At 38.6% G+C, this 22,618-nt stretch overlaps 3 protein-coding genes across 4 annotated transcripts; 2 read left to right on the forward strand and 1 right to left on the reverse strand.

The window, feature by feature from the left end:
• The first annotated feature begins 1,019 nt into the window (after positions 1 to 1,019).
• mpeg1.1 (macrophage expressed 1, tandem duplicate 1) lies at positions 1,020 to 4,363 on the forward strand. The gene is made up of 2 exons (XM_044111470.1): positions 1,020 to 1,498; positions 2,235 to 4,363. The coding sequence occupies exons 1-2, from the start codon at positions 1,046 to 1,048 to the stop codon at positions 3,891 to 3,893; spliced, it is 2,112 nt and encodes a 703-aa protein (XP_043967405.1). The 5' UTR covers positions 1,020 to 1,045; the 3' UTR covers positions 3,894 to 4,363.
• Positions 4,364 to 5,352: 989 nt separating this feature from the next.
• Positions 5,353 to 10,008, forward strand: prf1.5 (perforin 1.5). The gene is made up of 5 exons (XM_044111471.1): positions 5,353 to 5,781; positions 5,977 to 6,252; positions 6,387 to 6,658; positions 8,579 to 8,720; positions 8,846 to 10,008. The coding sequence occupies exons 2-5, from the start codon at positions 5,983 to 5,985 to the stop codon at positions 9,731 to 9,733; spliced, it is 1,572 nt and encodes a 523-aa protein (XP_043967406.1). The 5' UTR covers positions 5,353 to 5,781; positions 5,977 to 5,982; the 3' UTR covers positions 9,734 to 10,008.
• Positions 10,009 to 11,190: 1,182 nt separating this feature from the next.
• smarcad1a (SWI/SNF-related, matrix-associated actin-dependent regulator of chromatin, subfamily a, containing DEAD/H box 1 a) lies at positions 11,191 to 22,371 on the reverse strand. Of its 2 annotated transcripts, none has more exons than XM_044111469.1 (24): positions 21,892 to 22,371; positions 21,380 to 21,518; positions 21,168 to 21,294; positions 20,738 to 20,807; positions 20,435 to 20,529; positions 20,248 to 20,346; positions 19,834 to 19,912; positions 19,605 to 19,724; positions 18,853 to 19,502; positions 18,138 to 18,334; positions 17,654 to 17,744; positions 16,833 to 16,932; positions 16,616 to 16,675; positions 16,373 to 16,448; positions 16,131 to 16,266; positions 15,903 to 16,034; positions 15,523 to 15,618; positions 14,655 to 14,772; positions 14,451 to 14,566; positions 14,057 to 14,245; positions 13,845 to 13,963; positions 12,280 to 12,462; positions 12,063 to 12,172; positions 11,191 to 11,820 (listed from the first exon to the last, which is right to left on the reverse strand). In XM_044111469.1, the coding sequence occupies exons 1-24, from the start codon at positions 21,995 to 21,997 to the stop codon at positions 11,759 to 11,761; spliced, it is 3,270 nt and encodes a 1,089-aa protein (XP_043967404.1). In that variant the 5' UTR covers positions 21,998 to 22,371; the 3' UTR covers positions 11,191 to 11,758. The 2 variants fall into 2 exon arrangements, with proteins under 2 accessions (XP_043967404.1, XP_043967403.1); XM_044111468.1 differs by having other exon boundaries at positions 21,168 to 21,297.
• Positions 22,372 to 22,618: the final 247 nt, after the last annotated feature.

A 22,618-nucleotide genomic window follows, 5' to 3' on the forward strand; every position in this document is an offset into this window, starting at 1 on the left:
TCATGACAGAGCGCAGAAATGTTCAAAACATAGGAAAACTTTTGCGATGCAAGGTCATTTATTGTGCTACTTTGATGGCAAAGTAGCACATCAAAGTAGGAATACAAAAGTTGAGAACCGAGAGAGAGGTTCTCAACTCGGTTTGAATTTTGCTGCTGTGAAGCATCTTTCTGCAACAAAGACAGGAGAACAACCTAAACCTGCAAAACTGGAAGTGCTTTTCCAAATGTGTTTGCTAACTTGGTAGGTTATTCCTCACAAACATCTGGAAGTTTCTTTGAGCTTTTTGTCTGTACCGACATAGGTTCAGACATGAACCTGTGTTCATGTCTGCCCAGTGATGCACTCTCATGTGATGTAGACCATTATTTCCCCTTATCTTGTTTTTGCACATCTACTTTCTGTTCCCTTTTTAAATGAGGAAGACTATAAATACTTATCACAAGGTATAGATAAAGCATCAGTATAGATAAAGTGTTATATTTCATTTTCTAAACCGCACATAAAGAAGATCTAAATCTCTTCTCCCTTTACAGTCAGTTGGATTGTTTGAATAACAAGCTGCCTGTCCTGCGAGGGAAATATGTTTTTATGTTAAACCCATTATATTAATTGCTCTTTTTAGAGAACCACAAAAGAGTTATGGTTCTCTAAAAATCGCTCTTTTTAGAGAACCATAAAAAAGTTATGGTTCTCCAAAAATCACTCTTTTTAGAGAACCATAACATTTAACCTTGAGCTTTGTTTCCTCTTTGCAATTCCCTAAATGTTGTTTTAGTTCTGGACAAATACATGAGAAATTGCAAATGTCTGCAAAATAAGCAGTTAAATCATAAGATTATTATTGTTTTAAAATGTGATCAAACGTTTTACAGGCTTTTCTTTTCAGCCTGTAAAATCAAACAAACAATAGATGCAAGAAAAATGGAAGTGAAACCAAACCAACTCTCAGTGTTTCCTGTTAGTCTTGTGATCATCACTGTAGAGGCGGGACTGAATGAACTTTTTATAGCGTTGTTCAGTTTTCACTCCAGACTGAGGCATCATGAAGTCTGCCCTGCCACTTGTTGCTGCGCTCACTTTTTTTCAAATCTGCTCCTCTGGTTCCGTGAGCCGTCCGACCAACTGGCTCAGACAATGCCGGGCCGCCACCAACATTTCCCTCACGGCCTTGGAAGTCCTGCCAGGAGGAGGCTGGGACAACCTCCGGAACCTGGACATGGGCCGAGTGATGAACCTCAGCTACTTCCAGTGCCAAACCACCGAGGACGGGCTTTACCTCATTCCAGATGAGGTGTTTGTCATCCCTCAGAAGGAGACAGGCGTGGAGACCAACTCAGAGATAATCAGCTCCTGGCTGGAGCAGAAAAGCACCACATCTCACTCCATAAATGCTGATGCATCATTTTTCTCAGTTCTGAATGGCAAGTTTTCTTCTGAGAACACAAGGATGAAATCACATCAGGTCAAGGATTCTTCGACTACAGCCAGAGTACAGGTATTTTGAATATTTACAAAACATTAATGTTATTTCATATTACATTCATATTATTTGGGAGAAGAAAAACTTTTTTAAATATTGAGACATCTGCGCAAAAGTTTTCAGACCCCTTGACCTTTTACACATTTATTTTTGTATTCCTGAAAATGTATGCAATAGACAAGCTTATGTCCAATTATGAAGTGAAAAAGAGAATGATCAATGGTCTTATAAACATTTAATCTTTTCAAATCAAATTTTGAAAATGTAGCTAGAATTCATATTTATGTGCTACTTTGGAGAAACACTGATGTCACCAAGTTATTTGGGATCTCTACCAGATTTGCACAGCTAGATATTGGCAACCATTTTTTATTTTTTTATTTTTTTGCTCAAACTTTCTCATATTTGATTTGGGACCATTTATGAACAGCAAATATCATTTTCTACAAGGTCTATGTTAGGTAGGTCTCTAGACTTTGAGTGTGTTTAACACGGATGTTCGGATCTAAACCAATGGTGTTGCAGGTTAATCCTCAAAGGGCAACAACATGATTTAAGTGTTGTTGTAGAATACCATGGCATTCTTTGTTAGCAGGTAAAAAGTAAAATTTTTGATTGGCTAAGCCAGTAAAGAGCTATGCAATAAAATGTTTGTTTTCATTATTGGCACATGGTCAGACTTATAGAAATATAAAGGAAAGGTTACATATCACAAAACTGAATACAATCTATATTTTAATTCTATCAACAGGTTCGCAACTTCATCTACACTGTCAAAGCTTACCCAGACTTCACACTGGATTCTCGCTTTGCTCAGCAAGTCAAAGAAATTGCTGATACAATTGCAAACAATCAGACGAGGGATGCAGACTACCTTTCAGAGAAGATGGTGCTGGACTATGGAACCCATGTTATCACCAGTGTAGATGCCGGAGCATCTCTGGTGCAGGAAGACTATCTCCGTTCCTCTTATGTGTCAGACAGTTCTTCAGATACCTCCACTCTAAAAGCTCAGGCTGGGTTAAACTTTTTTGACAAACTAAAATTTGATATCAGCAGTCAGTCTAGCCAACAAAGCTCATCACTTCAAACATACCAGTCCAATATTCAGTACTCCCTCATCCAAAGCCATGGGGGCATTCCTTTTTATCCTGGAATCACTTTGCAGAAGTGGCAAGAAAATACTAGGAATAATCTGGTTGCTATTGATCGTTCTGGGTTCCCCATCCACTATTTTATAAACTCAAATACTTTTCCTGATCTGCCACAGCCTACAGTTGGTAAAGTGGCTCGTACAGTGAGTATGGCAGTAGAACGCTACTACAAGGTCAACACCCGCCCTGGTTGTGTGGACATTGGTTCCAAGAACTTCAACTTTCAGGCTAACGTTGATGATGATTCATGCGAGGGTCCAGCCACCAACCTTAGTTTTGGAGGAGTCTACCAACAGTGTACAAAACTTACTGCAGATGCAGATCCACTTTGTGAAACCCTGGCCCAGAAAAATATTGCAACAGGTGATTACTCCTGTCGCTCACCTTACTCCCCAACTTTACTACGATCAGAAGTAAGACAGCAGGGCTACACAGAACATTACTGCTATGATGTTAGCTATGGATGTGGGTTTTTGTGGTTGTCCACTTGTTATCGGAAAAACTGTCAAAATCTCTACCGTGTTCGCTCTGCTCGAATAAATACGTACTGGTGCTCTGTCAATGGAAAAGCTCCAGAAAACTCAGGGTATCTGTTTGGAGGAATCTACGGCACCTCTTTCGAGAACCCCATCACCAAGTCCAAAAACTGCCCTGCAAACTTCATTCCAGTGAAGTTTCTATCAGATGGCCAAATGATCTGCTTGAGTGACGATTATGAGACTGGTGCCAGATACTCCGTCCCATTTGGAGGTCTCTTCAGCTGTGAGTCTGGCAACCCACTGGCCAAAAACCAACGTAGATGCCCTCCCAAATTCAGCCAACACCTCGCCACAGTTAGCGATGGCTGTGAAATTCTCTACTGCGTTCAGTCTGGACTGTTTACAGGGGGTGACCTGATACCAATCCTCCTCCCTCCCTTTACTAAGTCTCCTCTTGTGAGCATGCAAGCCACCAACACAGTTATGGTGATGACAGAAGGAGAACAGAGTTGGGTCAGGGTGGGGCCCACTAAATCATGGAAACTTGTCAAACCTGAGGAAATGCCAGACCTTCTTCGAAAGTTCAACCCAGAAATGAATCAGATGTCAAGTGGGGAAAAGGCAGGAGTGGCATTTGGAGTGATGGGTTTGATAGCGTTGGTGGTCATAGTGGCAGTGATTCTTAGGAGAAAGAGAAGGTACTCTCGATTTAGGTCAGGTGGATATCAGGAAATAGCCGATGAGCCAGAGTCGGAGACAACCCAGGAGGAGGCGTAAAACGGCAATCCGATGGGTTTAGATCGGGTGATTTTTCTTTGATTCTTAAAACAATTTTTTACAAGTTTAAAGATTTATTTTGTGAAAGAATATTTCTTTTTTTGCACATAAAACTTTGCATTATGAATTATAAAACTTAAAAGGGAACTGTATTTGTTTTGCAATATAAAGCGCACACCGATGGAAGCAAAACTGACTTTTAAACTCTGTAAAGCACCACTGCTGCCCCCATGTGGCCAAGTGCACATGGCAACATTCACTGTATATTATTATTATTACTCTACTTGGTATGCTTTGATGCTGTGTTTAGTTAGATTTTTGTTTGTTAAAAGCCCATAAAAATGATTAAAAGTTCACTTTGATTTGTGTCATATGTAAACCAACTTAAAAGCTTACTTTTTGTATGCTGCCAATAAGACGACTCTTAATGTATGCTTGCTTATTTGACAGCAATAAAAACAAAAAAACTAGTAAATGTGCATGTGTGTTTCGTGTTGTAGTCATGAATGTTAAGATCAAATAAAATCTTTATAAAACATCAGTGGAAAGGCCACATCAAACCTGATCATATTGAGGTAATATCTGGCTTAATCAGAAGCATGCTTTGTTTAAAGTTTATTTTAAAACAAAGTCATATAATGAGTTACTCTAACGATCTGTTTTAGAGGAAGTACACTGTTTTTTGTGTACAGAACATTTTTCAAAGCTTCAAGGGTGTGTGAAGTAGCATCTAGTGCAGCGTTTCTATAATTTGACCCTGGTTCAAAGTCAAAACACATTTGTTTCAGTCTCACGTGTGCATGTGTTCCAAAACTGCTTTGAATAGAACACAGCATTTAGCATTGAGGCTTCTGTTTATTTTTATGTTATTAAAAGTATACAGGATCCTATAACTCAAGCCTTTCAAGTAACACACTCCTCTCTCAAAACCAACATCTTGGTATCTCTCTAAAACAACATATATAATAAAGCACCAAAACCTTCGGACATTGATCACATGAAAGAAATCACTTTAAAAAGTCTTCAATCATAGAGGCAGCACATAGCAGTTTATTAGACTGACGGGGCCTGCTGCTCAAAATCAACATACCAACTAGCTGATGCGTCTTCTTTTTGAGTTTCTATTGGTGTATAAAACCTTTTGTAAAATGTGTTCAGATCTTTCATGACTTCAAGAAGAAAACCCACACACATTCCACTGACATCCACAAATAGACATGTTTGGGTTTTCTCCCCCCCACCCCTGTGGCTGTGCACAACCAGGGCAGCTCAAAGGTTTTAAACAAACACATATCTACTCCAACAGACATAAACCTACATAGCCTACGGTATACACACATGGCAGCATCTACACGCGCAGACACACATTTCCCGGAAAGTCCTTAAATCTGTGTTGGTCTCCTCTGCTGTGACAACACAAAATCTCTCCCTCCCCCACACATCCAAATGCCAACACACGTACTGCACACGGTTGGCTGGGATTTACAGAACTGGGTCTTGAGCATGAAAACAAACCTACTCATGCAGAGGAAATGTGTAATTCTGCAGGGAAAGAGAGACAGGAAAATAAGGATGGGCAAGAGAGAGCCTTGGATAGACAGTTCAAACATTTGGAAACTCCCTCCTTTTCAATATGCAGAGGACAGAGTGAAGACTGGACTCGGCAGGCTTTCATTACAGCTTGCCAGACGCCACAGCTTTCTGCAGCTGCAACTTCAGGATTTAAGTATCTCTGTATTTCATCATTTAATCAAATGTACCATGAATGGACAGCTTAAAGAAGAAAACCCGAAGTAGTAGTTTATTCCAAAGAGAAAGTCGCCACTTCACCGCTGCTAAGAAGAAAAATATCTGTAGGAACAAAAAAGGAAAAGCAAGTCAGTAAGAGGTGAGTGTGCATGATTTCTTTGTAACATCTGTCGCAGGATTATCGCCGTTTACAACAGGCTCCTGTGATACCAGGGATTTAAAGCTCATCTAAAACTAAAATCAAACAAATTCTTTAAGACTCTCCTTTTAGCAGAGAGTGTTTTTAACAGCAAATATGTTTCTCTTTGGCCTCTTTGTTTTCTGTCACATTTAGGTAACCATGCAAGCAGGCGGAAACCAGCAGAGAAACTTTGTCCTGTTTGTGTTGAGACTGTCAGTTACTTTGGAAGTCTGCAGGGTCCTGGGTTGTCGGATTGGCACTGGACCAGAGTGTGAGAAGGCTCCTTTTGTCCCAGGTCACAACCTGGCAGGGGAGGGTTTTGATGTGGTGCGACTGCGCCGCACAGGGGCGTACGTCATCAATGTCAAAGCTCATCTGGATGACAACCGTACCTGCACACTGTGTCCAAACAGGTTCCAAGGCGGGCAGGTGATAACTGTAAAATCTGCAGCTTGAGCTTCTGTTTCCACTCCTCTCAAAATGTCTTCACTTTAATAGAAATATTAAATTTTTTTCCTCAGCGTGACCAAATCACTGGTTTCTCCTCCTTCCACTTTGCTTAGATTCAGAGGCTCCCAGCTGCAGTGTTGGACTGGCGTCTCTTCAGCCGCTGCAGTAAGCAGCTGTCTAGTGCACTCCACCATTCTGTAGACTCCCTGCTGCGTAGCTCCAACTCGCTGGTGAACAACAACTGGGGTTTGGGTTTGAGCCTGGAGAAAATAGGCCAGGCGGTGCTAGGAGGAAGCCGCTCAGATTTGGCCAAGTTTGCACGCTCGCAGCACAGTGTGGACAAAGCTACGTTTGCCATGCATGAAATCAGTTGCTCCTATTACAGGTAAGGTAAATAAAAAAATAAAAAATTAGGTTTACTTTGGCTGAATGCAGTGCACTGTTTCATACAACAAAGAAGATTAATTGCTCTATAAAACTGTAAATATAGGTCATATAGGTCATTCAATATAACAGGTGAATTTTATCAATTCATTGTTTAGGTAAAATTATGAAGCTTAAACAATAAATTTGGTCTAACGCACCAATTAGTTATTGTTTCTGTGCCGGTGAGGACCACCATACAAAAAGGACTTACCATTATGTCTTTAGTACAGTTGCCAGGACCAGTTTTACAGGGGCACTGCAAGGTTTGGCTCTGTCTACCATCACCCATTCTCCAAATACTTCTTAATTAGTAAAAGAGAGTGAATTAATGTCATTTCATTTTCTAGCCCTTTTTTTTTTTTTAAACATCCACCAAATAAGTAGAACATATCTTGAATGGACAGAAGGTTGCACTAATGAATATTTTTAGATAAAAATCTGGCTTAATAATAAATAAATCAGTTTCACAATTTGCATAATATATGAAAAAGGAATTTGAAAATGTGTTCCTTACTGTCCTATTGAATGAGATTGATCACAAATATGAAGAGGGAAAATGTTTAATTTCTAGTTCTCAGATCATTTGGCATCAAATTATAACATTATCAACACGGTGTGGGAATTTTTTAAGTAAAAAGAAACACTAAACACTCTTTTATAAAAAAAGCTACTGAATTCTCAGAATTTAGACGGAAGATGCTTCACATTTGTTTTCGTGCACCTACATCTATTCTACTCAAGAAGGGGAGAGGAAGTAAATAAAGGAACTCTGAAAGTTTCAGAACTTTTATCTGTCGAAGTGTCACACCAGAAAAGCCACAAGAGAGGAACAGAGTACCCTTGTTTTGCTTCCCCTTTGACTTTTTACACATGTCTATATTTGGTCATGATACCAAACTGTTTGGTGGGTCATGGAACTGATTAGAGAGGCGATTCTCCCACACACAGATGTCTGACAAAATATCTAAACATTACATCTGTTATCTCACCCAAAACTTTATTCAAATTGGAAAACTGTCAATTCTGGTTTAGGATGTGTGGATGCTTTTGTGTTCCTGGTCTTTGATTTGAGGCTACCATACATGATGCAACATCGTAATGTGCTCTGATTATACAATGTGCTGATCAACCATTCAGAAAAAAACTTGGAAAAACTAATAGTGATAAAGAGGGGCAGTCGTAAACATTTTTACAGACTGCTTTAACATTGTGACTAAAAAATGTCAAACATGTAGTCACTGTATAGAATAAAGAAACAGTGTGATAAAGGTTTGAGTAGATATTTAAGGTTAAGTAGTCACGTACCATAATAAAAGATTTCTGGATTTCTGCATTTACAAAATAAGGTAATTTATTTCAAAGATACTTTGACATATTGGCAGAAATTTTAAAATATGCTTTATATGAAATATTCTCCAGTTGAGAAAACCACTTCAAGGCTATGAAAACGTTCACATTTTGAAGTTTTCAGGATACCATCGGCATGGCATAACAGATTGTTTTTGACCAAATCTATGGTCTAACAAGGACATTATCAAATGATTTGGTAATAACGGGTTAAAACGTCAGTGTTCTGTCTACTGCAAGAATGTTACCAACGACCAGAAAGTAAAAATTTACTTTAAACTGCATTGCATAATTCACTACAGAGAATTATACTGAGAAAACAATATGCTAGATATGACAAGGATGGCATAAAAGTTTTATTTTAAACTGCCCTCTACAAAATATCCAAAAAATATTTTAGAAAAGCTAAGAAATGCAAAGTGTTTACTGACAGGCTCTCATATAAATAAATAATACAAGCTTGTAAACTTTCTTTGTTGCAGAAAGATGAACATTATGTTGGTGATTGTTGTACAGCCTTCTGTTTTTGTAGCTATAGGCTGGCCGATCATCCCCACTTGAGCTCGGAGTTCACAAAGCATCTGAGGAGACTCCCACAGAGCTTAAGCACAGTCCAGAACAAAGCCCTCTACAGACGCCTCATAGACACCTATGGAACACATTACATACACCAGGTTTTCAGCTTCTTTATTCTTGTACGAATGAAAAACATCCCTCCCATTGCTCAAACAGTTCTGTGCTCAAGTAAAGCTAAATCTACCATCCTATATTCTATGTTTCATTTACTTTTTGTTTCTAGGTGCAGCTTGGGGGTAAGGTGAGGCGGATCACTGCCTTCAGGACTTGTCTGGCCACACTGAAGGGCTTCTCGGAGTCAGAGATCAAAAACTGCCTGAATCTTGAACTCCGGATGGCTCTTGGTTTTCTTCCTGCTAATGCAACTTTCTCCAACAAGTGTGACAATCTTCTGAAGGGTAACATGAGCATGGGCTTCTACCAGGGCTTCATGACGCACAAGATTGAGGTAATAGGAGGAGAGCAGTATTTCCCCGACATCCTCTACCAGCAAGACCCCTCAGAGGCATACCACAGCTGGATGAACAGCCTCCACAACAACCCAGATGTGGTTTCCTATGCCATCTTTCCTCTGCATCATTTGGTGGAGGACAATCAGATCAGTGAAAATCTGAGAAGCATGGTCACGCAGTACATAAATGAGAACCAGCTGGAAGAGGAGCAGCTTGGCCCGAAGAACTGCTCCCCGACTCCCAACTTGGATCATAACTGCTGTCCTTTACGGGCCGGCAGAGGAACTCTGAGTCTGGAAATCCACAGAGCCGCAGGACTGAGGGCTGACACCTTCACAAAAACGGATGCATACGTGAAGATCTTCTACAGCGGCATGTATGAGGAGACTGAGACCGTGATGGACAACAACGACCCAGTTTGGAACGCCACATATGACTTTGGCTCAGTGGAGTTGGGTCAGGAGTTGAGGTTCGAAGTCTGGGATAGGGACGTTCTTTACAATGACATGGCAGGAATATGTATCATCTATCCTGAGAAAGGAACTCACTCTTTAAGCTGTCAGCTGCGCAAAGGAGTTCTCTATTTTACCTATGCCATTAGCTGCGACGCACACTTGACAGGGTTTGGTTGTGGCCGATATTCTCCACATGCTGAGTAAAATAAGTATTTAACCTCTCTATCCAATTCTTCATTTTTCAAAGAGTACTTCTAACCTATGTTCTACATAGTAATTTGCACTAATACAGATGGTAAGAGACTTCAGGATTTTCTTATACCATCATCTACTAACACTGTAGCTGTTTTAAGTTGTAACATGCTATAATTATCAGTTAGTCTAAGTAAACTCCCTTTGTAGTACACAGGAAATTTATGCAGTATCAGAATCCTTTTTCATTATTTGTACAAAATAAAAATGTTTGACGCTATAACATTCTTCATTCTGATTGTGTTTTTTTTCTTAGGAGTATAAATACAATATATTTTATTCATTGATCGTCTTTATCTGAGCCCTTTTATTAAACATGGACATTAATCACTAATATGTTATCTACCTTATATAGCCCAGATGTAAAATGTATTCAAAAAATACCAAAGACAAATGTTTATTGCTTATGTTATATATTAAATTGCATAAAACAGATTTGTCCAGCTGATGTGGAAGGCCCTGGGCTGCATGTACTCAACAGAACATAAATTGACAAATGTGGCCACCATGTGGCAGGAATGGGAATTACTAAGAAAATGACAAATTTCCTTCCTCTTATTTGAGGTCATTTATCACATTTGCAGCCATTCTTGTAAATCAACAACTGTCCTCAGAAAGAAAGCAAACCTTTGCTCGTTATTGAACAGCTGGTGTTCAATAAACTGAACACCAGCTGGTCACCAGTTGTCATTTAATTGTCTCCTCTTAACTTCTGCCAATTGCAGACGGAGAAATAATCCTCTGGTCAAGACCTCTCTTTATAGCAATGTTAAAATCACTTTGCAGACCCACAACTATCCGATACCTAAAAACATGGATTTCTTTTAAAACATATTTTTAGTCTAATAGCATTAAGAATTAAATGGATGCTCAAACTTCTGTATAATTCTTTGCAAAAGTATTAACAATGCTCAACCTTTTCACATTCCGTCATGAACCGTAGAGAATGTTTTTTGTGATTTCATGTTATAAACAACAAAGTATTTTATAACTACAAAGAGAAAAAAAAATCTCCACTAAGTTAATTTAAAACGAAATACAAAATGTCTACAGGTATTTTAAACCCCATTTATAGGATACACAATGTGCTCTTTGTGATTTTAACGCAGAGCAAACACCATGTAAAAACAAACGATACATTTACCTTGTCCTCAATCCAGAGCTGTGGAGTGGATGAAAACGGTAAATAAAATTGTATATGTAGTCAAAGTCAGGTTCATCAGGTCCAAATATGTGAAAAATAAAGATCTAGCTATGATCTTATTGTCCAGTTTTGAAGTGTAATGTTTATCTCCGTATTTACTCTGCGATTGTCTGGTTACATTGTAGAAAGCCAACTTGAGCTGAATTTAGACAAAGCATCACAATTTTAAGAATAAGGTGGAAAAGAAAACTTTTCTTCAACAACATTTCAATGAGTCCAAAAACTGATATTTATTCCAATATTTATTCTAAGTTCAAACATGAACCTTAAAACATACAAATGACTTAGGAAAGAACTCTTACAGTAACCTGTATATTTACAATGCATTGGCCCCAAATACAGTACACGAAGAGCTGCCTTGTGAGAGAATCAGAATCTCCAACCTGATGGTACTTTTTAAGTGCAGCATACTTTCAAAATGGTTCTATTTGAAAACTTTTGTTGAGTGTACTTTAAACACAAACTCAAACCAAAATATATGAACGTTTATGTTTGAACAATTATGAACATGACATGTGAAATGAAGTGATTCGTTTTTGCTTCCCATGTAACGCTGAACCCTTTGTGACAGCTGGTTAACCCAGCAAAAAATGTACAGAGCCTGGAAACACAAAGGCAGTTCACATGTGTGGGGAAAAACAGAGCAGGTAAAATTTGTGATTTAGGCACATTTACCGTGCGACAGCTTGTTTCAAGGCAGAATATTGTTGGTAGCAGCCAGCCCAGAGTCACAAGAGTACATCGGTTCAGCCAAGTTACAAGACTGATGTTCTTCACAGTCCAAGAGAGGCTTTGAGTAAAGAGGCCATGTCTTCAGGAATGCTTCCTTCATCATCTATAGAACAACGCATAAGCAATTCAGCAAACCACAAATTAATAGAGTACCTAATAAATATATACATCTCCTTTATCAAATATTTTTGTCACACCAAAATATTGTAGTAATGGCAAGAAAAACTGTAAAATGCTGTCAAAGCCTTTGGTTCCATCACAAATTACAGTCTTGCTTATTCTAAAATGCATTTTCGGGTTAAGTGCATTCTCTTTAACTCATCATCTATGTGCAGAGTCCCTCACCTTGATCAGCAGCAGTCATGTCCTGTTCCAGCTTTAGCTTCTTCTGACCGAGCTGCAGGATGCAGTCCTCTATGCTGCCCTTACTGATCAGCTTTATCACCTGTACAGTCCTGCCAGTGCCAAATATGTAAATTACCCAATAAATAAATTCTTATTCTTCAGTAACTGTGTTGATGTACAACCAGATAGAAACAATAAGCTGCTGTTTCATTCTAACCTGGTCTGGCCCACGCGGTGACATCGATCCTCTGCCTGTTTGTCGTTGTAGGGATTGTAGTCGATATCGTGCAGGATGACAACGTTAGCAGAGGTGAGGTTGATGCCGAGTCCTCCGGCACGTGTCGATAACAGGAACACGAAGATGTCTGGGTCTGTGTTGTACTCATCAATCAAAACAATCCTGCAGGAGAGAAATTATGAGCAGTTAGAATATACTGCAATGTTTAGAAGAACACCTTAATGCAGGGATTTATTCAGCATAATCCTAAACTAACATCCTGCATGTTTGTCTTCATTCGATAAATCTTTCATCAACAACAAACTTGAAAGTTACTTTGAAGTTATCTTAGACGGTAATTCTCAATTTTAACACTGATTCTAAAAAATATGTAGATTTTGAAAAGATTTCAGGCTTTGGTCCACAGTATATTTTTCCAACCTTAAAAATAAACTCAGCTGATAAGGTCAATATTGAACTTTCAGTACTGTGAGAAATAATGAAAGTATAAAAAGAAGGCAGTTATTAGTACCCAGAAGGTTAGAGCGTCCATGACTTCTTCAACATTTCAGCCAATCCACCGGCTGATCGCCTCGATGCCACGCTGTTATGATGCACTAATTTGTGCAAAAGGATTCTCAAGCAGTAGGCTGTTTAATATTAAACAGGTATTTTGGATTTTCGTACCTTGTATATTTCTAATAATTATCAAAACAAAATCGATCAGGACTTTATAAAAACAAAAGTTTTACTCTGCTGAATTTAAGTTTTCCCATTATGTTCTAATATCTTGAGATGCAACTGCAGCAAAGATATTACCTGTTTACCAATGGAGGACAATGAGGCTTCCATGTGTAGAATTGTATCTGTTTTTTGTTTTTGTTTTTTGCAAGACAATATATTTGTTAAGGTGAAAAAAGATGTTTTAAAGAAAGGTTAGTGGACAGTTGTACTACGATGTGAATAGGATTTGGATTTAAGAGAGCAAGGACGGAGTCAGTGTGTGAAAATACACAGAAACTGAGGCACTACAAGGTCGATCACTGAATGTTCTTCTGATAACATTCATGGGGGAGAACAACAACTTATCACACAGCACAGAGAGTCTTTACCACTGTGTATTTCTCAGAATAGTGCATGACTCATATGTCAGCAAGTGCTGACATATGAACAGAGGTCCAGTGAGAGGTTAGGTCACCATGTTTTTCCAACCAATCATTTCAAGTTCCTTGTATAAAAGTTGTATGGCTGGTATACAACTTTTATACATATTTCTTATACTCATCAGTTTCATAACATGCTGGTCACAGACGATGAGTTATCAGTATTAAAACATAAACAAATGGGCGTGCTACAGTGACATAGGGGATAGCACGACCCACATTTGGAGGCCTTGAGTCCTCGACGCGGCCGTCGCAGGTTTGATTGCCAGACCAGACAACATTTGCCGCATGTCTTCCCCCCTCTCCTGTCAGCCTACTGTCATATAAGGGACACTAGAGCCCACAAAAGACCCCCTGGAGGGGTAAAAAAAACCAAAAAAAACATAAACAAATATCCCTGACCTGTCAGCGATGGGAGTGGATCCATCCAGTCTGACGTAACGATGCTGTAGATGTTTCAGGAGAACTTCCACAATGTCCAACATCATGGTAAACTGACTGAATAGCACCACTCTGTCTCCCTGCAGAATGAGAGAAAAGCTCAAATAGTCAAGAGTAAATATAGATGAACTGTTCTGGGTTATGCGTCACAGAAACAGTTCAGCAGCAGTGACCTGGCTTTTTAGAGAGGCCAGCAGCTCTTTTAGGTGGAGGAATTTCCCAGAGTCGAGAAGGAGACTTGTGTCGAGCTGGAAGGAGCCGATAGAGGAATACTGCTGACACAGACGATGGAGTTCAAAATCTGACATCACCTCCATGTCTTCCTGAATCAGAGCAGCACTGGCATCGTGGTGGGTTGGCTCCTGAGGAGAAAGAAAGAAAATAACAGTGGGAGGAAAACAAGATGAAGATTACAAAATGAAACATCACTCAAATGAAGGTGGATATTTACAGGCATCTCAACTTTAGGAGAGTAAAGTTAAGAACGTCACAACAGCAGAATTATTTAAGGTTCATAGTTTTAGTTTTAAGAAGAAAAAAGAAATCAAAAGTGAGCTCAGGACAGACCTTTAGCATAAGTTTGCTCATAGCTTGAAGCTTTTCTGTGGTGTAGTACTGTCTGTGAAGAAGAGGATGGTTGGCCATCTTCCTCAGCTGCATCATCACATTGCACAGCTCACGCTCTAAAAGAGAAGAGATGTTTGCATTTCACTACGTTATTAATAAAGCCCACATACACAACAGGGAGCCTGCAGTTGAAATGGGTCTCACTCTCTCCAGTGGTGGTACTCTTTAGTTTCTTAAGCAGCGCTTCGTAGAGAACCTGCTGTTTGTCACTCATGGAGCAGAACTCGATCTTTTCTTCTTTGGCCGGGAGCTGCTTGAGAACCTGGAAGCATGAACACACCAATGTGTGTCAATAAATGTTTTTTTTTATAATCCAGTTGCAGGTAAGACACAAAAGGAGAGTGTATTTGTTTAGGATAACGATGTAAATAAAAGCAAGTAATTTTATGTTTTTAGGAGAAGCAAATATTTTCATTCCCTTTTGTTACTAAAGCTTTGCTTCATCAGCTCAAGTATAGAGCTGATGTACATTAAGCACATCAAAACTATAGAACTCCAACCATATTCACTATGTAAATTAAAGCAATGTATTCTCAGGATTTTGTAATGCTGCTGACATCGGTCAATATTGCAATGAAGACATCAATTGCAATATATGACTATTTTCATTCTCTGCTTCTATCACTCAGACTTAACTGTTTTGTCAATGTCTGATGTGAACATTGACTAAATGCAAGATTATAACACTCATAATACACCAGCCAACAATCATTGCACTGCAGTTATATTCAATATGAATATTGAAATATATTGTGCTGCCTTATTGTAGAACCACCATCAATTACAATTTAATAAGAATCAAAAAACAGGAGTGTTGGCCGGTAGTCAGACCCTATCGGCCAATAGGAGCACATGATGCATCCATATTAACTAACTCATTTAAATTACCATCCCACTTCTACAAGCCGTCTACAGCTTCATCCATACACTATAATAATTACATACGATCACATGGAGTTTGCTTAATATGTGATAAATATTCCATATTTATCACTTCTTCTAAGGAACTCACCTCATTTTTGACTCGTCGCAGAATAAAGGGTTTCATGATGAGTTTGGCTTGAGTAATTCGATCCCTCTCAAATCGACTTTGTTCGTCGTGAGATTTCTAATGAGAAAAAGGAAAAAAAAAAAAAAATTTTGATTTGATTATAAATTCTACATTTACTCTGGCAGCTGGTACAAGAAGCCATTACAGCTGAACAATAAAATGTGACAACTAAAACCAGATGCTCTTCATCCCTGTGTCCATCATCATCATCATCATCATCATCATCGTCATCGCACTGGTTAATATACTGCTACTTAACAGGGAAATGTCTGCAAATCTCTTTCCTAGACGGCTAAAGAAACTAAACTGGAAACATACCAAGCATGCATACTGATACTGACCATAGAAAACATCTTGGAGAGCTGCATTGTGGAGCTGGAGAACATGGTAGGCATTATGAAATTCAACAGCGACATCAGCTCCAACAGGTTGTTTTGTAAAGGAGTTCCTGTCAGCAAGAGGCGATGCTCAGCCTGCAGGAAAACACAAACAGAGACCATTAAATCGGATTTCTTTGGATAGAAACGTAAATTCCACAAAACAGAGGAAAAACGCAAACATAAACTTACATTAATGGCCATTAGGTGGCGGTAGCGCAGAGTGTTCATGTTCTTTAACATGTGACCTTCATCAAAGATGGCATATTTGATAGGCAGCTTACGAAAAAGAGATCGATCGCTGTCGTTACCTATGGCTAAGTTGTACCTGTGAATGAAATAAACAGCAAGCAACAGTTAGAAGAAGAATTATGTTACACGTTCATCAAACTCAACAGCAGCGATTTCCATTCAGCCTCAAGGTGTTTGCTTACGTCGTCACAATCACGTTAAAATGGACGTCCCCGTTGAGGATGTCATGTTTGAGGTAGCGTCGCTCTTCCACAGATCCTGCAGAAAAGAACAGCCCGCAATGATTTTCAGAGGGAAAGGGCATCAAATCTATAGAACATTAGCATAGCATTCTTATATGCAGCATATATATATAAAAAAAATCATATATTGAGACAGTACAAATGAAAAGGATGATTTTTCTTCTGTGAAAACAGAAGGCTTACCATAATAAATAAGAACTTCAAGAGCAGGGCACCACAGCCTCAGCTCTCTAACCCAGTTATCTAAAAGACGGAAACAATACAAGCAACATAAATCACAGGCTAATAATTATTTTTTCCGAGGCAATACATGAGAAAACAAGATATTTAAAACTGATATTTATATATTGTAGGAAACTGTATGAGAAAATGTTGCATTTTATGTGTGAAGGTTCTATACCCAGTGTGGAGGAAGGCACAGTGATGAGATGAGGACCTTCTATTCCGTTCTCATACAGCTGAGCAAGAAATGCTATAGCCTGGATGGTTTTCCCCAAACCCTGAGAGCAAGAAATGTGAACGGGAAATGGACGTGGTGAGAAAAATATACAAAAACATAAGTGTAACAATATTTAAAGTTCTCCTTTTAGATTACATGAATGTTGCAAAAAAACAAAAACAAAGCATAAACACCATCAATCTTTGTAATTGTAAATAAAAAAACATTTCCCTTTTCAGATGAGTTTACATCTGTGAAATAAACACACCCATATGTGCTTTAGAGCAATCTCAGTGTCGGGCATCAGCTGGATGAAATTTAGTAAGACTTGATGCAATATATCGAGTATTTTATCAATTCTGTAGATCTTTTCAGAGACATTAAATTAAAAGTTTTATCACAAAATTATGTGGGAAATGTAACACAAAATAAGAAAATTACAGCAAAAACTAGATGTCCAACACTGTTTTTTGTTTTGTTTTTTTTGCCTTAGAACACTGACTGTGAAAACAAAATCAGTGATTAGAACTTGACTTGTAAATCTTGGTTGTTGATGATCACAATGAAAACAAACTGACGGGTGTTTAGTCTGACCAGACTCTCCTCTCCTTGTGAGGAGAAACCAGGGGAGCTGGGCAGGAGGTCATCTTTACTTAAATGTTACTTTCCAAAAGTCCAACAGGTTCGATGGCAGAAGATCTATACAAGTTTACTCCATTTTTGGGCATTTCAACACAAATACTGATGTGGCACTACATTAAATCCACCAAATGTTTCCATACCATTTCATCAGCAAGGATGCCACTCAGTTTGTGTTCATTCAGAAGCAGAAGCCACTTTAGGCCAATCAGCTGATACGGTTTGAGCTTCAACCTGAAAGGGAGACAATAAGTAAGAAACGTAAACAAAACTCACTTTTATAGGATGTATAAAAGATTTTTACTCATGTAGCCAATCCAAATTCATAAAGCAGCTTAAACCACAAACTATTTTCATAAGCTTCTCAACAAAGTCGAGTTTAATTTGCTGCTGTATGCCATTTTATAAATCGCTACCACATCTTTGGGTTTCTTTTATTTTAACTCAAAATATCGGTCTTTTACAACAGTCTGTGACAGAAAACTGACTTGTTTTCTTTTGCACCAGCATTTTACATGACAAATGAAGTAAAACGAAAAACAAAAAAAACTTCTTTTACTATAAACTCAAGCACAAACTGGTGCAAAATTTGTTGTAAATTAATGGTCAGTAGTAAATTTTACTTACTGGCTGTTTAGTAAACTGGGCTGTTTTGTGGAGCCAGTCCCACTCTCCATCACCTCTGTGACCCGTTGCACCATTTTTAGAGAAATTGTCTGACATTTAGACATTAGTCCAAGGATAACCTTCCTCTCTTTGAGGACGACCTTGCAGCCATGCATCAAATCGTCTGAAAGTCCGTTTCCCTTGTGGAAGACATCCCACTGAGGAGGAAGATCATTACTTAATAGCTTGCACATTATAGAGTGTATGCATGCTGTGTTTAATGTACTTATAAACAGTTCATACTTTAAAAGATATTAAACTTGGACAAAGAGTTACAAAAGTAAAAGTTACCGTTTCTTTTTTTAAATTGTTTTTTAAAAAGGTATTTGACACTTAAAACTCAGAGGAAACGTCGAACACTAAATGGATGAGTTTTGTTTTTCTAAAATATTCCTCCACACAACAGCATCAATATATATTGTTAGAGGGTTTGCACTGCAAATTTAATGACTTAACTACATTAATAGGAAGAAGGAACCATTAATGTAGTTATGAAGTTTTATCTACTTAAAACTTGCTAAATTAAAAACAAAGATGCACTTTATTGTGTAAAGCCTACAAACTAGCACACACAGGTAATAGTTCAAAGTATTTCAAAATTAATTTGATTGATGCTGAATGATTCTGTGCAAGTTACACGCAATTTCTGCAAGAACCAGCCAAAAATAAATCTCACCAGGGATTCCCAGCTATCAAAGGGTCTCAGTTCCACAATCCTCTGGGCCTTTTTAACAGAACAGCCAGAAATCAGCGACAGTTCGTCTATCGATGCATCCTGGAAAAACGCAAGTATTTCATCTTTCACATCCTTCTTGACATTGATGCTCTCCAGCTCGTCGTCAGAGTCCTCAAACTCGCTTGTTACTACGTTCTCTTCCTCATCAGAACTGACTTGTTCTTCAGTAGCTCGTGCCTTCTTCTTTCTCTCCGCCGCCTGCTTCTTTGCGAGTCCCGTGTCGCTAGAAAACTTGGACAAAACCTGGGAGGCCGAGGAGGAAGGCGAAGGCTTCGAGGTGGATGAGGTAGAGGTTTGCATACGAGAGTATGATAAAAATGGAATCCGTGAAGGTAAAGTATGAACGATAGTATTAATTTTGGAGAGTTTTGTGTCCTCCATCTCCACCTCGTCTTCACTGTCCTTTGTATTGTCTGTACTGTTCCCATCTGCTTTATCAGCGTCTCTGTGGTCTTTAGGATCCCTATGATGTGCTTCTCTTTTTCTTTCAGTAGACTTCTGAACCTTTGAGTCTTTGTAATCTCTGATGGGCATTTGTTTCCTTTTTGGTTTGGCTTTTTCTGAATTATCCGATTCAGCAGAACTGTTTTCTGTCAAAAGAAATAGATTGTTCACCAACACATTCTGATTACAAGAAATTATTGAAGGAAAACAAATTATATTTAGTTTCAGTCAAAAAGTATTCTCTGCACCTGTATCATCTGTACTCATCCCACTTGTTTCACTGTTGTCCTCTGAGTAGTTCCTGGTTGATTCAGCTTTGTCCTTTGATTTCTGCTCTATTGGAATCACCAAGCTGCTGCTACTATTATCTATCAATTAAATAAACGAGAAAGTTTCAGTCAGTCAAGGAGTTACTGTTAAATATCAAAATAATAAAACGTTTTTTTGTTAGATCCAGACAATTAGTTGGATTCATACCTGATTCTGAGAACATCTGAAGAACCTGAAGAGCTTCTTCCACATCCCAGTTGTGCTCCTGAAGCACCATCCTCAACTCCTAGACCAGCAACATCACCAGAAGTGTAACAATAATAATCATCTTTCAGTTTCTCTCTTTTCTTTTTTTAAACCATTTTACTTTGGGACAATTACTGAAGGCATTCAGTGCTTTGGTTCACTTGACCTTGAAAATAAAATACTGAACCAATAACATGCCTAACTCTGTCTAAGGCATCTTGGGTTGTGGTGCAAATCAATATTAAAAAGGCACATTGTTTGTGGATTTAGGATGGCTTATGTTGACCAACTAAAGATAAATTTGAACTAAAAAGAGGCATAAAATGGCTTCAGTTTAAAAAGCCAAACTCCATCAGAATTGCTGTGCGTCTTCACCTCCTTGTCCTGGTCCGGAAACCGTTTCTGGAGTTTTCTCACCATGGCCTCCTGCTTTTCCCAGCTTGGTTCGTCCCCTTCGCCCTCTTCATCAGAAACCTATACAATAAAATTACTCCTAAAAGTCCAAAATCTTATAATCTACATTAGGTTGTTAAAGGTGATCAAAAAGTTGTCGCGTTCTTACAAAAGACGGTTTCCGTTTTTTACTCGGTTGAATATCACCTCTGTCCTGAGAACAGCTGGATCCATCCTGCTTTCTCTTCTTGCCATCATTTGGAGCTGAGAGGATAAACGGGAAGAAATCTCAAAAAAGGTCAAAGGACTGACATCAGAAGCCTTTAGGCAGAGGTTTCTACTTTGATCTTTTCTGCATTTAAAATACTTGATGTACAGCTTTTTAATGAATCTCCATCAACATTTTTTCACTCCAAAATTTGTGATTTCTATTTAAAATTTAGATTTTAAAGAAAAAGCGAAAAGTATTTACCTCCTTTGTCCCCAAATTTTAAAAGGCAAACAGCTACAGCGCCCTCCAACGTGCTGGTACTCCCAGAGATCTGAAAGCATCAGAAAAACAGTGAGCTGAACAAATCTAAATCAATCATTTTCTTACGCAAAACTAAATTACAGCAGCATTAAATTACAATTTTTGATTATAATAGCTGTGTCTTCATGTTGCTCTGGAAAGAAATAAAAATCCATTTCCAAAAGAAAACGTTATTTTTTATTGTAATTTCATAAAATGACTCAGATAAGTTATATGTGCAATCACCGGTTTAAATAATAAGTGTAAAAGAGAGAGAGTGAGCATCATGACGGATGCTTTTTTTTTGTTTTTATTATTGACTTTGACTGAACCTAAAACAAAAATGAACCTCAAGCATTTTCACTAAAGAAACAGCTGGACCCAGACTCACCTCTATCACTTCAGTTCTTGATAATTGAGGAAACAATTCCAATAGTTTGTTTATCTTCTCATCCATCTCTTCATCCTCATCATCTGTATTTAGTGGTGTTACATCTTTTGGTAGCTTCTGAACTGATCTTCTAGAGTCAGAAACAGTGAGTTGTGTCAGAGTAATAAAATGCAACATGATAAATTCATCTGAGTTTACAGGGAATCACATACTTGTTCTTTGTGGGTATTTGTATTTTGGTGTTTGGCTCGGCCATGACATCATCTTCCTCCAAATCTGTGGAAATTACTTCTTCAAAAACCACACCTCTTGCGTGGGACTTTGGCGTGGCTTTAAATGATTTCATCTGAGCTGAAAAACAAACGTTGGTATCTAGTCAGTACATGAGAAACGTTTTTATTTAAAATGTATTGGCACTCACAGGCGGAGTTTACATTTAAAATAACCTCTCATGTAGCATCAGTGCTGATATTAATCTTAACTGTAACTCTTTATACTTGTTGGGGAAAAAAAACAAACATGATTTTGCACAGACAATCCAACATGTGCTTAGATGCATTTTGCTCATATCTCTGCTTTGCAACGTGAGAACCATGTGGACTTATACTCGCATTGAAAATATTGCAATATATCTTTTCACCTGTGTCACTAAGATTAATCGTCACAAAGTCAAGCATTTCCAATGTTGGCTAACAACAATGCATGCTAGTTTGCTGCTAGTTACCTGGCTCGTTCTCCTTTTCAGAATCCGGACTTTTGGATACGCAACCTGGATCTTTGTTTGGTCCCTTCTTCTCGAATCTAAAGCGGTCTAGATTGAACATACTCATCTTAAGTAGTCTTATATGTCTGTATGGGATCGCGGTAGCCCTTTGTCTACTTTTACTCTGCCAGTATATTCTCTGTTGCGTCTAGCTCATCATCATCTACGTCCCCGTTAGCAAACGCCACGATCCAACTAACTAGCGCCAGGTGTTAGCGTACGGGCCAAAAGAAAATTGAGCGCAGGCGGCGAGTTTTGAGCTTTGTCACTGCTCTGTTTTTCACCGCACCGCTTTAAAACCAAATTATAAGTGGCGCACTTCATAAAAAAAACACGACAAAACAAAATCAATACGTGAATAATCTGTGCTCCACACGGCGAAAAGCCGGTTTCCCGCTTAGTCAGGCAGCTAGCAGGAACTGACGATTGGTCAGGAACACAAGTGGGCGGGAATTACACCATCGGGTCAAGATAGTACTCTACAAGGTACTTCCGTTTTGCGTCCCTGCATGGATAAGCGAGTTGGATGATGGGTGGATGGATATGGAACATTTTTCCAAATCAATAAATATTGGTAAAGTATTTTCATTGACAAAAGGCATTGTTTACTGTACATTCACTGGAATTCTAAACGGGCACAAAAGTAGATTAAAAAAAACCCGAATCACCAAGCCTGTGTTCCAACAAG

This window comes from Gambusia affinis, linkage group LG03 (genome assembly GCF_019740435.1).
Source record: "Gambusia affinis linkage group LG03, SWU_Gaff_1.0, whole genome shotgun sequence".
Lineage (NCBI taxonomy): Eukaryota > Metazoa > Chordata > Actinopteri > Cyprinodontiformes > Poeciliidae > Gambusia > Gambusia affinis.